Source organism: Bidens hawaiensis, unplaced genomic scaffold, assembly GCF_021521415.1.
Source record: "Bidens hawaiensis isolate Kalapana, Puna unplaced genomic scaffold, B.hawaiensis_p1.1 tig00003356_1, whole genome shotgun sequence".
Classification (NCBI taxonomy): Eukaryota; Viridiplantae; Streptophyta; class Magnoliopsida; order Asterales; family Asteraceae; genus Bidens; species Bidens hawaiensis.
This window is the reverse complement of record NW_027491185.1, coordinates 1,510,842-1,529,277: the sequence shown is the minus strand read 5'-3', so window position 1 is coordinate 1,529,277 and position 18,436 is coordinate 1,510,842. Positions and strand designations below refer to the sequence as shown.

Below are 18,436 nucleotides of genomic sequence, written 5' to 3'. Positions count from 1 at the left end.
ATAGAATATCATCGGAAGCTACCACTACATCGGATGTTGCTGATCCAAAGATACATGCCCAAAATGAAGGTAATGCAATATTAACTACTTGACCTAGTTATTTTACTGTATTTTGTTCAATCTAAATTCTAAACCTACATGATCTGATTTATTACGATTAATTGATTCAATGTGTGCATATTCGTTTAGTTTAAGCAATTGGTAACCACCAAACAATTTGAATCAGTTTGACAAACAAAATAAGATTGTATCTTTTATTTCGTTCAATTTATATAAGGCTTCAAGCCATGAAACCAAGCACAAACAGAGGCAATGTTTGTTCAATTATGCTCGATATCGTCCTTTTATGTTCGTTAATGGTTGTTTGCTTATGTTTGTTCATGAAAGATTTTTTTATGATTTTTCTATTCTTTAATATAGATTTTATAGATTTAAGCAAAATTCTTAACTATAAAACCAAATTATGTATGAGTATTATGAAATTAATTTATATGTAAAATTACCATATATATAAAAATGTTATAAAAATCAGCACCACAATTTGGTGGCCGGACCGAACCATTCACACTGCACATTATCGGTTAGCCAAATCAAATACAACATCTTTTGTCTTCATTTGTGCTAGTGAATCGTTCACGAACAAGGAATTTCCTTCAGTTTTCTGTTGGTGAACCGTTTGCTTGTCCAATATAAAAAGCTTAATGGACGAACATGAACAAGGCCTTGTTCAGTTCGATTATAGCCCTAATTGTTTATGTATGTGTGACACTTTGATTTGTGTTAATGTAGAAAACGAGGAGCACATTTTAAAGCGGACTGAAGATGTTCGCCATGAAGGCGGTGGAGATGTGGAGCCCAGGTTGGTTGAGACGGTGAACCCGGCCTTATCTTCAATTAAAGGGATGAATGTTGTCGGGGATTCTAGTACTGGTGGGTCGGATAATATACAAGGTGAAAAGACCGTGTTGGACCCGTTGGTCCTTACGGGCAACTATAATAAATCGGAGACCGTTTCTGAAGGTCAAAAGGGGCAGGGGCCTGCCTTGGATCCAAAGAAAAGGAAGGTCGATACAGGCACGGATGTTGTGGTGGTTTCTAGTGATGAGAGTCAGTCGTCTAGTGATGGCACCACCAGTCAAGGACGTGAAAAAACAGTTGATTTTACAGAATCGGGTGAGGCTTCGAGTGACCATTATGATGCAGGTCAGGCAAGTGTGGATGTCCCGAGAGTGGTCACCAGCTGGTATGAAAAATAGGCAAAGAGAGAGGCCCGTTTGCTTGATAGGATAGAGATGTATCGCAAGAATATGAGAATTCAGCGCAAGAAGACACGTGAGCACGCAAAAGAAGTGGGCGCCTTAAAAAGAGAATTGAAGGAGGCTCGTGATAAGCATGAGGCCGAGTCCCTTAACATGCAGGTAGGGCTGTAAACGAACACGAACAAGGCCTTGTTCATGTTTGTTTGTACACGAACAAGGCCTTGTTCATGTTTGTTTGTTAAGGAAATAATGTGTTCACGGACGGTTCACGAACACTTACCGAACGAGATTTTATATTCGTGTTCGTTCATTAAGGAAAAGTTCACGAATGGTACATGAACACAAATTAAATCGACAGAACCTAGAGATTGAGACTGATGTATTCATCGATGTGAATAATGAAAGATTGTAAACGAATCAAACGAACACGAACAAGGGCACGTTCGTGTTCGTTCATTTAACTTTAAACTTACACGAACACTTAACCGAACAAATATATATGTTCATGTTCATTTATTTAGAAAATGAACATTTGTGTTCATTTATGTTTGGTTATTTAAATTCTAAACAAACATAACTGAACAAAGATAAATGAACATATGTAAATGAACACAAATTAACAAATATAAAACTTTTAAGTAGATGACTCATCGAGATAATATATAACTATTTTTTATTACTACATAAGCGAACATAAACAAGCGTTCATCAACATAAAAGAACGAACGGAACATGTGTTCACGTTCGTTCGTTATTAAATAAACGAACTTCCCGCCGAACGGTTCATTGAGCGTTCGGTTCGTTTGCAGGTCTACATGCAAGAGAAGCTCAAGCAGGTTAATTGGGAGTGTCTTAATATGCAAGATAAGGTTAATCAGGAGTCTCTTAACATGCAAGGGAAACTCAAGCAGGTTAATTGGGAGTCTCTTAATATGCAAGAAAAGGTTAATCGGGAGTGTCTCAATATGCAAGAGAAGGTTAATCGGGAGTGTCTTAACATGCAAGAGAAACCCAAGCAGGTTAATTGGGAGTGTCTTAATACACAAGAGAAGGTTAATCGGGAGTGTCTTAATATGCAAGAGAAGGTTAATCTGGAGTGTCTTAATATGCAAGAGAAACTCAAGCAGGTTAATCAGGAGTGTCTTAACATGCAAGAGAAACACGTGCATCGTTAGAGGAGTTTTCAAAGCAAATTTTGGGCCTTGTTGAAGGTTGGGTAAATTGCAAAGATGAAGTTGACATGAAAGAAAGCTAATGCAATTTAAATACCGGCTTATGATTCCCCTTTTCCCTCCAGATGAATTATGCCCCATTTGTAAAAAAGCTTGTTTGGATAGATTCGATGAGCATGCCCTCCACTGTAAGGAATTGCCGGGATTCAAGTATCGTCATGACTGAGTTAGAGATGTGTTATGGGATGTGCTTAGACGTGCCGGGATCTCAGCCAAGAAAGAGGCACCTGTTAACTTTTTGACTGATCCGCGTGAGGGAAGATCTACCCTGCGTCCTGCGGATGTTCTTGTGTTTGGCTGGGCAGGGGGTAAGCATGCGTGTGTTGACCTCACTGGGGTGTCCCCGTTGGTGGGGCTGAGAGACAGTGGCTTCGTACCGGGACAGGCGGTTTTGAGAGCGGAGTCTAGGAAGGTTGCTAAGCATGAGACATTGTGTTTGGAGAATCAGCACGTGTTCATTCCATTTGCCTTCGACACTTTTGGATCCCTAGCTCCCGAGGCGGTTCGCTTCTTGGAGCGGGTGCAGAAGGTGGTCGACAGTGACTCGTAGAGCCCGAGGAACCAAGGATTTATATTTAGTAGAATAGGCTTTGCGATTCAAAAGGGGATAGCGGCGCAGCTTGTTGCTCGCTTACCCATTATCCAGATGTAGTTCGGTTTGTGTTATATATAAATTTGTTTTAATATTATTTTTATTTTGTTGGTAGGCTTTGTGTATAATAATCAATGGACTGTTTGATTGATGAAGATGAAAGTTCAAGTGATCTTTAAACATTTAATATCTTTGTCACGAATGAGTGCATGCTAAGATAGTATAAAATCCCAATAGAATGTATGCCATATATAGTCCTATACATACCATGAAGATAACTGTAGGGTTACAACAATAATCTGGGTTTGAGGTAAACGAGGTTGGGTTAAACGGGATGTTTTTAAAAAATAACTTGGTTTGGGTCAAAATAATTTTCGGTCAAAATGGTGTCCGATTGAAATGTGGTCAAAATAACTTGGTTTGGGTCAACATGAAACTTGAATACGACTCGTTTAACTACTTTATATGTCATGACTATAAGACAATTTTAAGTTTTGTGTACCAATAAAGGATAATGAGGGAGTCTAGCCTACTAATTTCAATTATTTAAGAAAATAAAAAAATCACATACCACACTTTTTTGATTAACAGGTTTTATCGTATGTTTAACAGGTACCCAGTTGCCAGCCCCTGCCCAAAGATTTGACCCAACCCGGCAAAAAAGTTCTAGCATTTGGTTAGAAGATATATGACTATCGAAAAAATGTGACCCAATAAAAAAACTATTTTGGATACGTCATAGCCAACACATAGTAAGCCCAGTAACACACAATGATCACCGACACCAAGTCCAAAACGGTTGTTTACAGTTTATAAAAATGAAGCATTTCTTTTCTAACATTTATTGGGTTCTTTACTAACAGATATGATACTGTACCGATGCAGTGAGAACGCAGACCATTGATAATTGTTTGGTTTCAATTTTTAAAAGTTCTGTTTCGGGTTTTGATGACAAAAAACCGCTACAAAGTATTTTGAAATATATAGTAAAATAATATGTTAATATTTATTTTTATAAAAAGATATAGATATAATATAAATAGAGTATAAAAGAAAAATGAATAATTATATTGAATAATTATATTCTTTCTCCACCAAATTTACCACTAGTCCTCTCATTTGCTTATTCCCACCAATCATCCATGGCGACTTACTCAATGTTTTATCTTTTACCCTTAAACAATCACACCATTTTACATTTCTTGGTAACTCAGTTTTTCTGTCTTCTTATTTGCATGTTCCTTAATACCATCGGCCCATTATTATTATTATTATTATTATTATTTATAAACCTTCAATGCTCATCTTCAACCTGTTTACTTTCATCAGCTTCAACAAAGGCATCTTGGAACCATGGATTCCTCAACATCACCTTCCATGGTCAGTTTTTAATCCTATATTCAGATCATAATATTATTGTTTTCATGTGTATATATATATTTTGTGTGAACTTATGTTTATTGGTATGTGTGTAAGGTTTGAAGTTTTAAGAAGCATGCTAGTGAATATGGCTTATATATGATCACACCATGCTACTTATTTGAATTAATCTTTTAAGATAAAGTTTGAATCTTGTGGTCAAACTAGGATTCTTGTTGTATGCAATTTTTTTACATAATTTAACATAGCATTCTTGTTTCCGCCCATGACTATTAGGAACTTAGGATTAAACCACACGAACATTATACAAAAGCAATAATACGACGTACGTGTCGGGGATTTAACGTGGTTCAGTCTACGGGTGGCAACTTGGTATTATTTATTTAAGTGATAACTGATTACAAGTACACGAGATTACAATGTTAATTATTAATATAAACTGGCCGACAAATGAGCTAGGGTCGGCTGCGCCAACCCGTCACCCCCTTTTGCTTCTTCAATCGTAGTTGAACCCAACAATGAGTACTACTTACATTTATTAATGATTCTAAGCTCTCACCTGTCTTTCATTTGACCAAAAAAGTCAACTTTAAGTAAATATAAGATTATGCAGGCTTACAATGGTTTATATCATTATATGTTTGGTGCAATTAGGGAAAATAATCAAAATATGACCCGGGTTCTTGTTGTTTATTCATTTTTAATATATCCACTTCTTTCCTTTGAGATAACATTTTCATACTTCAGACAAACCAGTCTCCATATCCAAAACTAGCATAGTACTGGTGTTAGTTTTTAAAGATTAAATCTTTTTTATAACATTTTATACACAATTCAAACTAATAACTTTGTTTTCCTCTTTGTATAAGTTTAAGCCTTTACTTATGAATCCCAGTGGTAACTTGTTTGACAAAAAAAAGTCAAACCACATATCTAGTTTCCAAGTCTTAGTCAAATTTAGTGCATTAATTGATACTAATTTCTATGCATAATATGTAGGAATTTTTTACAAACATTTGTCCTCTTTTTGAATGATCACTAATTCCATCTAATGTTTGCAGCAAAGTCAAGTGCAAAAAACCGACTCAGATGGGCCCTACCGCCTTCTTTACTGCTCGGGAAAGGGTAACAAATGGGGAGTTATGCAAGAGCTTGATAAGGGTGTGGAACCTAATGTAGGTGATTATGATAAAAGAACCGCACTTCATTTAGCTGCTTGTGAAGGTTGTACCGAAATTGTTCTTTTACTTCTTGAGAAAGGGGCGGATGTTAACTCTACTGACCGGTGGGGCCGGACTGTAAGTTTTTCATTTTTTTCTTATTTTTTTCACAAGATCATGAATATGTAAACTTAGGTGGTGTTTCGATGTGCATTATTATTGCCATTGTTGCTGAGGTTGCAATAATTGGTTTTGATTATTATTTGCAGCCACTTTCAGATGCACTCGGTGCAGGTCATTTGGAAATTTGTGAAATCCTCAAGGCGCATGGAGGAATTGATCCGGTACCTTATTTTCCCTTTATTGAAAACGAGTCAATGAAAATGTTTTCCTTGTAGTCAAACCTATTGTTTACAAGACGCAAAATGGACCATGCCTTTTGCTTAATAAATGCTATGAATGTATAGTTTGGAACACTGTAAAATTACCATTTTAGCCTTTCGAATGATTTGATTTATATAAAATATGACTATTGAATAAGTGTTTGAAATATAAGTTTAATAATATTATCACAAAATCAAAAGTAATCTAAAAGTTTTTGGTGTTCTAGATTATCTGGTTGACATAAAAAGTCAAACCGTATATTTCTACAGATTGTAGCTGATTCTCAGACTCCATGTTACTGGATTCATTACACAGAAGTTACATTGAAAGAAGCAGTTCTTATTGGCGAAGTAAATACTTCATCTAAATCATAAAAAATATTATATTTTGAAATTAGTATTATGTTAAAAACCTGCTTATGTCAGCAGGGTGCATATGGTGAAGTTTATAAAGTGAAATGGCGCGGTACAGAAGTTGCTGCGAAGACAATTCGGTCTTCAATTGCATCAAATGAGAAAGTGAGGTTAGCTTTGACCAATTAAAGTCAAACCTAATAGTCTGTTTGACTCTCATAAAGTCAAACATGAACTCATTGGTGTTCATTTGGTCATCTGACCTTCTGTTTTATAATATGTTTACAGGAAAGCGTTTTTAAAGGAACTTGCGTTATGGCAAAAGCTGCGTCACCCAAACATAGTGCAATTTCTTGGTGTTTTGAAAGACTCGGACCGACTTATTTTCTTAACGGAATATCTAAAAAATGTGGGTATTTTTATTTTTGGGTTCATTTATTTTAGCGTGTACTTAAAACTTTGGGATTTTTTTAGGGGAGTTTGTATGATATTCTTAAAAAGAAAGGAAGGCTTGATCCATTCACTGCTGTTTCTTATGCTTTGGATATTGCAAGGTATGCTGTTTGTCGGTTTCAACTTCATCCAAAGAGTAAAGTTTGACTTTTATGTGGTCAAACTGATTATTTTTTCTAATCCAAATTTGATGTGGAATTTCTTGTCAAATTTAACACCAAAACCTTTTGAAATGTTTTTACTTCTATTGCAATGTAATTATCTACATTTTCTTGAAAAGTTGTAGAAACGGTTTAAATGTTTAAGTTTAAAACTTGAAAATCGTCTATTTACGATCTACAGGGGTATGAATTATCTTCATCACCATAAACCACATGCTATAATTCACAGGGATTTAACACCAAGGTAAACATCCAAACAATCCTTGTTTTCGAGTATGCTCTAAAATAACAATTGTTTAATTATGACACTAAAATAAAAATCTTTTAGAAATGTATTGCAAGATGAAGCGGGGCGTCTTAAAGTTACAGACTTTGGGTTGAGCAAAATTGCACAGGAGAAAGATGTTTATGGCTACAAAATGACTGGAGGAACTGGATCATGTAATAAAATCTGTTATTTTTATCATAAAAATGAAGTCTTTTAACTTTTTATATTTTTTCGAACATTTTTTTTGAATTATTTAATCTTTTCCTTTTGTGCTTCTTTCAGATCGATACATGGCTCCTGAAGTATATCGTAGGGAATCTTATGGCAAGAGTGTTGATGTTTTCTCGTTCGCTTTGATCGTTCACGAAGTAAGTCACACTCACTTCTTACTGCATAGTTTGACTTTTATAGTCAAAAGTTTTGCAAAGACTTGATCTTTGTGATTTCATTGAATCTGCTTATTATTTATGGTTTGCATATTAAAATGTTGTGTCTATATGTGGCTTTAGATGTTTCAAGGCGGGCCATCTAATAGAGAAGAACCACCCGAACATGTGGCGGACCAACGGGCATATGAGGACTCAAGGCCACCGTTATCTTCGTATCTATACCCTGAACCTGTGAGGATGTAAGCTGCTTAAATATACTTTTTTAATTTCAATCCATTTATATGGAAATCGGTCATTTAGGGATAGTTGTAAAAATTAGCTAAGTATGTTATTTTTCTAATAATATCAATTCTACAGCCTCCTAAAAAAATGTTGGCACCGGAATCCTGATGTGAGGCCAAAGTTTGAAGACATAATAACCGAACTTGAAAACATTTTGGAGAATGAACATACAAAGGCAGGTGTTGGATTGTGTCGTACGTGTGCAATCTTATGAGTTGCTATCATTTCAAGACATGTTTTTGTCATTCTATATGTGTATGGTATATGCATACATACATAGTACATGTGTACTAGGTTAACACTTAATAATGGTGTATTATGTTGGTGCCTGTATATATATGATATGATATGGATTATGAAATGTGATACTTCATCTTAAGATGTTTTTATAAATAAAGAAGTTTTTTTTAAAGCTTTTAGCCATTTCTAAGTTTTCTTGAGGTCAATAACGTCTTGCATTCGACCAAGCTGACTATACAGAAAACCAAGCCCAACGTAACCATCAAGACGAATGATACTCCATTACATACATTAATTATCCACTTGAACCAAATTCAAAAACAGATGCAAACTGCATAACTACATTATATGATTGCCACCAACCGCAACTTCATCTTCACCTTCTTCCATCTCCAGAGGCTCCAATGCTTTTAACTCATCAAGCGTACGGTCCGCACATTGCGACAAGGCTACAACATAGGGAAAGCGCGTGTGTTCCAGCTCATCCACGGCCTTAAGAAACTCTCCATGCGCCTTAGACTTATACAGCGAGACATCCTCCAAAGCCACACCCGCTTTGCAGCATTCATAACCTTGCTCAACACCATAGTGAGCCCCTGATTCCCATAACTTTTTTTGCACAGCCCCCAAAGGTCCGAGATACTCTCCACTTTTGTGTAATCTGTTTATCACATACTCGAAACCTTCCTGGATCAACCAGAGTCGCTCAGACGAAACCCGCTGCAATAAGTTCTCTAACGACACACGCTCTTGCGTCCTGCCAGCTTTCTCCAGCTCAATCTCCGCATTCAGCTTATCCACCATTTCATTCTTTAGCTCAAGCTCCGCATTCAGCTTCTCGACCACTTCCCGTTGTAGCTCAAGCTCCTCATAAGCCTGCTTCAACTTCTCCTGCATTACATTATATTTTGTTAATTTTAAAATAATATTCGTTAAAACAATTTATAATCAATAAAATGCATGATCTATTAGTTAATTACCTCACCCTCAGCAACCTCTTTTCCCTTATGCAAAGTCAACTTCTTCAAATTCTTTAGTCTCTTCAACTTCTTTGACAACTTCACATTCTTCGCACGCTCAAGTTTCATTTTCAGGCGATACCGAGAAATCTGACTACGCAAACGAACTTCCTTCTTCGCTTCTTTCTCATGCCATTTAAGAAACTCCGGGACCGACCCTACAAGGTCTTTCACAAACCCTGCCTGGTTTAAGCAACGGACATCAGGCTTCGAGTCATCCTCGTCCTTCTCACCTCCCAGTTTTGATAAAACAGCCTTTTTTCCTTTCTTGTCATGACTAGATACACATACACCCGCATCATCTTTATTTTCATGAGACTGGCTATCTTCACTAGAAGTCGAAAACCACCACTACAAAATTCCTTTTCTTTGAAGAAGAAGCCGACGCCTCTGGCTGCTGGTTCTCCGGAACATCTTTCGTGTTAGGAACTACCATCTGATCCAACTCGGTTTCGTGACCCAAAACCGATTTTTCAATGTCTGATTGAACATGACTCGGACCACCTTTACTTGGGTCCAAATAAACATTGTCCTCTTGTTCAGCGAGAGAACGTGTAGCAAGATCAACACCCCCAAGACCCTTAATCTGGATATACTTGAGCAAACCCATTTCTGTTGGATATCAAGAACATATACTTACAACACAGTCATCAATTTGGTGAATCTGGTCTGCCAAGCAAAGTCAAAGCAGACCGTTTATTATTATGAAATTGACCCACGATTCGTTACAATTGTTCGCCTATTTATAGTCTACGAACCGGTGCTTACAAGGAGATTACATCTGTTCGTATGGTGTAACAGAAACCTGCCAATAACCGATAAACAACGGCCAGTTGACTTTTCGTTTCTGTCATGCAACCAATATATAATAAAATACATAAAAAATTACCTAATAATTTCTGCAACACAACACAAATCAAAGCAACACAAACTATATATTATAATATATGCAACCAAATTAACTACATCATACCTTATCCCCAAGTTTCAGAATAGGGATAGGGATGCAAATGAGCCGAGCAGCTCGGCTCATTTAAGTTACACGGAGCTCGAGTTTGAGCTCGGCTCGCGAGTAGATTTTCATGCTCAGACTTGTCTTGTTTTTTATTAATTAATTAAGTTATATAAATTTATAATTATTTATATATATTTTTTTTCATTATAATTTTATGTATAAAATAATATGTACTATTATTTAGGTAATTTTTTATAACATTATATATATATAATATTTATTATATATATTAAGAGTTATATAAATGGCAGGCTCGCGAGCCCGCTTAAGCTTGATAAGTGAAGTTCGGGCTCGTTTATTAAAAGAGCTTACTTTTAGGCTTAAGCTCGGGCTCGATTAAGCTCAGCTCAATCGAGCTTTTTATCAGCAGATCTCGAGTAGCTCGTGAGCAACTCGGCTCGTTTGTACCCCTAGTTTCGACTCAACCCAATCATGGCCAAAACATGTTCAGGAAACATTTGCAAGGAGATGGGATTCTTAACCAAGAGTCCAAACAGAAGTGTTCAAGGAAGTGGTCGTCCACGGTGGAAAGACATGTCGTGTCTTCCCATAATTATTATTATTATTATTATTATGAAGATTTGAGAATGAAATAAGAGGCACCTGATCTGATCGGAAAGAGATTTGATATCCTTGGAAGCAGGTGGGTTTATCAAACTTTGAAGTTTAAACCAATCAAGATGATTAGATGAAGAAGAAGAAGAACAATTAAGTGGTTTAACTTTACCAGCTGTATATGCATTTCATTGATAGAGGAATCTAGTTCTATGTTTTGCCAAAAATGGTAATAAGGAGTCAAGTTGAGTTGTGACCTTCAAAATTGAACCGTTAAGTAGTGTGTATGAATGTAGAAAACAAACAAAATTTAACGTGGAATTTATTAGATAGCTTAAACACGTTATGGGCAGAGGTGTAAACGCTAGATCGGATCAATAGAAAGTTTGTAACGAGCTGAGCATTATCGCCTTAAATAAAGCTTGTTTAGTTATTGAGTTTGAGCATGAGCTTTGTATGAAAAGATCATATAGGCTCACTGAACCTAGTGTATGCTTAAGTTTAATCTCCTTAATGACCTCAAGTTAAGTTTTTGTTCGCTTAGCCGCCGAGCTTAGGCTTATTGCTATTGTGCTTTTAACTACTCTCATCTGTCCCGGTCAAAGTGTCTTAGTTTGAAAATCACAAAGTTTAAGGTAGATTTAATTATTGTTTTCTTTGCTTACCAAATGACTATAATATTCTTAAAAATTGGGTCCATAAATATAGTTTATTAATGTTAGTTGTGTGTTTTTAAAGATAAACTTAAAAATTAGCCAATAAATTTTAAAAACATACATTTGTTTGTAATGAGACAATTAAAAAAGAAACATGAACACTATTAATAATAAGACGGATGGACTATTTAATTTGAGGTCATCTTTCTTGAAAATGATGATGGTACTTGTTGTCAACTAAATGGTTGACATATGGTGTGGTGAGCTGAATAATTTAGTTTGTGCTATTGAATGAAAAGTATAGATTTGGGCTGAATAAAGCAAAGTTTCAAGTTTAAGTATGATCTCAACCATGTTTTAGCGTAGTAGGTCTTCGGGTGGTGGTTTCATGGAACGGAAGATGTGAGCTTGGTGTCACGAACCAAATATTTGAAGATCGAGATGCTTGATTTGTGTTGTAACGCTTGAGTTTGTTGGCTCATCCCGGACTTTATCGGGCACAAAGAAGGCGTACATGTCTAGTCGTGTTTGCACAACGAACGCATCGCTGGTTGCGAGCTGTTGTCGCTCGCCTGATGAGTTCAAGGCAGGACGAAACCAGCAGACCCTAATTATGAGCGGACCGGTTGGCTGGCCTTCGTGCGCCATACGGAGTCAAAGGGATAGCTCCGTGACATTGGACTACCCAACGCTATTTGTGTTCACAGGCATATGTGATTGTCTTTAACCTAAATAGCCGGGCTTTAATAGTTTTTCTTTAAGAAAAAAGTTAATCCGAGATTCCAAACCAACTTTTTCTCAAACAGTCATAATCATTATTTTTTTTACCGTGTCCTTTAAAATAAAAACAATAAAAGAATCAACACTATTCAGTGTGTATAGTAATCTTTGATCTTTTTCTATGCAAACTGTATCATTAATTGACAAAATCACTGAAGTAGTAGACATGAGTCCATGACGTGCATATCTTCTAGTCAAAGATGCAAATCTCATGTCATTATGATTTCACTATTCTGATTTTGTTAAGAAATTCTCATAGAAAATAAAGTATAAGATTTTATTTCAACATAATAAATCAGACACATCGACAATATTTTGGAGGGGACATGAGTGGCTTAATGAAAGAAGACTAAGATTTTTGTGATCTCTAGTTCGATACCTTGAAGACGCTTATGAGCTTCGTACGACTAAATTGGACTAGCTGACGGTGACATTTTGTTATTGGGTCAGCCGTCGAACTAACTATGTAATTTTCTTTTTGTTAGCGCTATAGGAAAAATAAAAAATAAATCTGACACAACAATGAATTTAGGTCAATAAGTTAAAAAGTGAGATGAAGTTATTGATAAATCTAAAGTTATCCTCACACAAGAAACAACCCCCCCCCCCCCCCTCCACACACACACACCACCAAAAAAAAAATAATGATAAAAAAAATGGTAGGGTGTAGATTCACTTGTGTCTAAGTAAATAATAAATATTAAACTAGTTAGACCCGTCGCGTTGCGGCAACGAAGTTTGATATCAGTTAAATTCGTTACGGCACCAACACTAGATATATAAAAAATATATATGTGTAAACTCCTCAAAACAATATCGGTACGTGTACAACTTATGATCAAAGCGATACGAATTTGGGCGGTATCGGTTAAGTCGTATCGCTTAAGTTCGTTACGATACCAACGTTGAATCCAAAAAAACTAAATTAGTAAACACCAAGAATAATGACAACACTCATATAGTTTATGACAGAACAAAACAACATATTTAAAACAATATTTATTCGATTAGTAAACCCGGGTGTTTGCGTTGCCAAATCAATGCAAATTCGGTTGGTATAAGTTATATTATTTACGGTACCGGGGCCAAATTAACATAACTATAAAAACTAATAGCGACACATCAATAGATTATAATAAGAAACATTAATGTAGTTAAAACGAAGTTTATTTGCTCCAAACGTTAGTAAAAACCCAGGTTTTCGACAACAATATGGTATCGGAGCTAAACTCAAAAAATATATTTTATATTATCATATTTAAAAGTACAAGAAAAAACAATAAAATGGACTAATATAAGCAAATAGAAAAAAATAAAGTGTCATGCATCAAACCATCTAGAAAATTTAAAAAACCTAAAAAGTAAAATGAGTAAAAATGCCTCAAACCTGAGCAGTGAGCACAAGGAACATGGTGTTTCAAGGAAAGGACAATTAACCATCAGACCAACATGTAACAATTGGTATTGTTACCTAACTATTTACTTAAAAAAGTTAGTCTAAAATTAAGGAGCATTTGTGACACCAACATCCAATAATTATCTATATATATAATTATGTCAAAAAGAAACTGATATGTTGTTAGAGCAGGGATGTGTTTTTTAACCGTACCCAAATAACGAACCCGATCATAAGCGACCCGATACCTAGATAACCCAACCCGAATTCACCCAAACCGATTAAACTCTTAACCCAAACCCGAGATAAAATATTCGGGTCGGTATTTGGGCTGAAATACCCAAATTCGGGTTGACCCAAATAACCCGAAGTATAGTACATCGATGCATGTATCCCTAATTTTTATAGAGTATTTTAGCGGTGAAGTAACATAGTGACCTTATATATTCTTGTTCGGCTGTTCTTAAGACTCCAATTAATATTGGATCTATCACATCTCAATGTATTAATTACCATAAAGCATGTTGGAAATGTATCTTAAATTCAAAAACTTAAACAGTATAGTATTTAAACCAATATGTATTGAACATGTTTCTTCAATTTACATAAGTATTGATCCACATGCTACAACACTCCTTCATCCCGTCTAATGCATACTTGTGTGATAAATTTTCATGTTTTGCTAAACATTATATATTATTGTTGAATATGGTTGTATATTATGGTATTATAACGGCTTGGAATATGGTTTTTTAATTTATGATATTGTTAAAGGTGGATAATTTTTTTAAATGATTAAACCCGAAACCCGACCCGTTAAACTCGAATCCCGAAGAAACCGAACTTATTTGGGTCGGTTCTTGGGTGAATTTGTTTTGAGCTCAAACCCGAACAACCTGAAACCCGAATAAATAACCCGAAGAACACCCACCCCTAGTTTAGAGGATGTTTGGGATTGCCTATCTAACTACATATATATATTTTTTTTTGTTAAAAATGTTTACTGACTTATTACTTTTTAAAAGTGTTTTAACTTGGCTTATTCATGTAAAATAACTAAAAATGACATTTTTATATTTTGTAGAATAATTTTAGAGTAAAGGGTGATGGTAGATTGATAATTTTTTTGTTTAAAATTCCAAAACTATTTAGAAAGCTAGGTTTTTGTGACTTTTTAAGCATTTTCAAAAGGCCAAAAAAAAAAGACAGACTTTCATTAATTTCAAACATTTTTTTAACTTATTGGATTTAAAAAAACAATAATTCATTTCCAATCTCAATCTCAATCCCAAATAATCCTATAAACTTAAGTTCATTGAAAACATTTTATTTCACAAAGATAGTAGTGTAATTTGTTTACACCATTTGATAGGAATATAAGAAAGTTGAAAACCAACCATGTGATTCTTTCTTTGTTACATCTCTCCTGTATACATACATTTGTTTTCGAATGATAACATTTTGTAAACAAACATGATGATTTTCAAGGCTGACTTCTAGAAGCTTTTCTTGTGCATGCATATAGAAGTTTATTAGTTTATTTAAATTAATCAGTATTTATTTATTTTAAATAAAAGGTAACGTTCAGGTTATTTGGCTTTACATAATTACATACATTAATTGTCACTTGAACCAAATTAATAAACTAACAGATGCAAACTAAATAATATTAAATTATGTCAAAAAGAAAATAATATGTTGTTTAGAGGGTATTCGGGATTGCTTATTTAACTCTAGACATACTAATGGGGTGGTGGTTAACTGGCAAGGACAACGCCATTAAACACTTGGGTTTGGGAGGGGTAGATCTTGGTTCAAGTCCTACCAACGACAAAAAATATTCGTCAAAAAAAATTCTACAAACATATATATATTTTTTTGTCAAAAATGTTTACTGACTTATTAGTTTTTAAAAGTGTCTTAACTTGACTTGTTCGTGTAAAATAACCAAAAATGATATTTTTATATTTATAGAGTAATTTTAGGGTAAAGGGTGATGGTAGATTGATAACTTTTTTTGTTCAAAAGCCAAACTATTTAAAAAGTTAGGTTTTTTTGGCTTTTAAGAAACAGCTTCTTAATCATTTTCAAAAGGCCAAAATAAGATACACTTTCATTAATATTAAACACCTTTTTAACTTATTGGTTTAAAAAAAACCCAATAGTTTCTAACTTAATCCCAAATAATCATTTAAACTTCAGTTCATTGAAATCATTATATTTCACAAAGATAGCAGTGTAGCTTGTTTACACCAAATAGGAACAAAAGAAAGTTGAAAACCAACCATGTGATTCTTTCTTTGTTACATCTCTTATGTTCTCCTTCATTCATGAAATTAGTACTAGTTTTCATTATTAATGTATATAGGTTTGTTTTGGAATGATGACAACATTTTGTAAGAGACTAACATATGCTAAATATTAACAAACGAGAGTTACAAGGCATAAAATGCAACAACACTCCGTCCACAAGATATTACATAACTATGATCCATTTTATCCAATAAAAGGTAATAACAATTCAAGTTCCGGATCGATAATCAAACACGAAATAAACAAATAATTCTTGTTATATTAGCCAGAAAATCTAACTCTAAAAACTGATTACAATCCTCAAACCCTAACTCGCTTTGACAATTGATGAACCCTAACTCGGTTGCATCTAGATGAACCCTAACTCGGTTACATCTCGTGTGTGCCTCTTGGATAAACCCTAACTCGGTTGTATCTCACACCACACAAACTATAATGTCTAACAATGACATGTTTATATAGACTAACATAACTTGCTAGCCAATATATTACCTATTATAATTACAATACAATTAGGAAACATATTATAATTATGAAATATAACCAACTATGACTGACTTGTCAATATTGATCCCTCAAGTTCACCGACTTGTAACTAGAGTCTGAAATTACTTCCAACAATAACAATAACATCATTCGAGATAGGATCTCCCGTACGTGCTCATTAGAATTGAACAAATAACATTTGCCTCATAACTAGCTGCATGTAGTTCGCTCGTTAAACTTTAGCTTAAGTTGATTTGCCTCAAGTTAATTGGCTAGTATAAACTGGATGATGTGGCTCACTAATACATGATAAGGTACACCACCGTTTATAATTAATATTCATTAAAATAATTTATAACCAATAAAATGCATGATCTATTAGTTAATTACCTCACCCTCAGCAACCTCTTTTTCCTTATCAATAGTCATTCTCTTCAAATCCTTTAATTTCTTCAACTTCATTGACAACTTCACATTCTTCACACGCTCAAGTTTCATTTTCAAGCGATACCGAGAAATCTGATTAAGCAGTTGGGCCTCCTTTTTCGCCTCTCTCTCATGCCATTTCAGAAACTCCGGGACCGACCCTAATAAGCCATGGAGATCAGGCTTCGGGTCATCCGATACACATACACCCACATCATCTTTATTTCCATGTGACCGACTATTTTCACTAGAAGTCGAAACCACCACTACAAACTTCCTTTTCTTTGAACACGAAGCCGGCATTCCACCTTCTTCGATAAGGGTCTCTTTCTTCGGCACAACTTCCATGTTAGGAACCAATATCGGATCCAACTCAATTTCGGGACTAATAATCGATTTTTCAATGTCTCATTGAACATGACTAGGACCACCTTCATAGCAAACACCTTTAGTTTGGTCCAGAACATTGTCCTCGTGTTCAGCAAGAGAACGTGTGGTAAGATCAACACTCCCTAGACCCTTAATCTGGATATACTTGAGCAAACTCATTTCTGCAATACAAAAATTAATGAATGTCACACAAACACAAACTCCCAACACCAAATTAGACTGAAGTCTCCTAATATCTCGGAGAATATTTAATAAAATAATTAGTTTATTATTATAAGATAAGTTAGTCTTATTTTATTTAATTCTATTTGTTTTGGATTCAAATTGTGTATTTGAGTTAGTATAGGATTGAAACCGTGGGCTTATATATACCATAGGTTCAATGTATTAGTTAATTATTAAGTTTTTCTCGTTAGTCGTTTTCTTAATAAAATAGTCGATCATGTGTTGATCAAATCCTCGTGTTCGTGTTCTTGATCCCCCGCTCAAAGTTTAACATTAACAATTTACACAAACCAAATTAATAATATCATACCCTCATCCCCAAGTTTCAAAACAGGCTCGGAATTCACATTCGGCCAGTTTCGACTCAACCCGATCATGACCAAAACATGTTCAGGAAACGCTTGCAAGGAGACGGTATTCTTAACCAACAATTGATACAATTCCTTATCGAATTTTTCGGTATTTGGGTGAATAGCATTCAATGGTTGATAAGGTTGTCTCCAAATCAATTTAAAAGGTATCGAATCGGCAGACACCCAAAAGAAGGAGTCCTTCCTTCGATACGAAGAAGTCGGCATCCATGACAAACAATAAGGAGCCGGATCCTTGATTTTTTCAACCACGTACCAGTTACCATATCGTGCCAATTTAAAATACTGGCGGAATAACGGTAATGACGGCTCACAACCATGAGCCCGACATGCGATTTCAAAATTTAAAACTTTTGACACTGAGAGGGGATAACTGGGCAATGCTCAGTGTATAATGTTTCACGAAGTCTAGAAAGAATAAGGAGAGCGGGAGACGAATATTGGATAGTTCGAAAACTTTGGTGTCAAGAGCGATAAACCCGTCTGGACAGTCCGTGACATGGGCGTTGGGCTTAGGTGGAATGGGTTTATAGTTCGGGTGGATATTTTAAACAGAAGAAGGAACTGAGTGTCCACTTTGGACACGTGAAGAGACATGTCGTGTCTTCCCATTATTATTATTATTATTATTATTATGGAAAATTTCCAAAA

The 18,436-nt window shown here is 35.1% G+C and overlaps 1 protein-coding gene across 1 annotated transcript; it reads left to right on the top strand.

The window, feature by feature from the left end:
- The first annotated feature begins 2,074 nt into the window (after positions 1–2,074).
- LOC143623167 (serine/threonine-protein kinase VIK-like) lies at positions 2,075–8,152 on the top strand. Its single transcript, XM_077094133.1, has 12 exons — positions 2,075–2,386; positions 5,519–5,761; positions 5,893–5,967; positions 6,277–6,357; positions 6,436–6,530; positions 6,649–6,769; positions 6,835–6,914; positions 7,156–7,218; positions 7,303–7,415; positions 7,525–7,610; positions 7,752–7,870; positions 7,989–8,152. The coding sequence occupies exons 1-12, from the start codon at positions 2,075–2,077 to the stop codon at positions 8,125–8,127; spliced, it is 1,527 nt and encodes a 508-aa protein (XP_076950248.1). The 3' UTR covers positions 8,128–8,152.
- The last annotated feature ends 10,284 nt before the right edge of the window (positions 8,153–18,436 follow it).

What these genes read in the sequence shown, in the direction of transcription:
- LOC143623167 (XM_077094133.1), top strand. Translation starts at nt 2,075, where the DNA reads ATGCAAGAGAAGCTCAAGCAGGTTAATTGGGAGTGTCTTAATATGCAA. An exon ending in CTGACCGGTGGGGCCGGACT is followed by an intron (nt 5,762 to 5,892) that starts GTAAGTTTTTCA and finishes TATTATTTGCAG; the next exon opens with CCACTTTCAGATGCACTCGG. An exon ending in CGCATGGAGGAATTGATCCG is followed by an intron (nt 5,968 to 6,276) that starts GTACCTTATTTT and finishes ATATTTCTACAG; the next exon opens with ATTGTAGCTGATTCTCAGAC.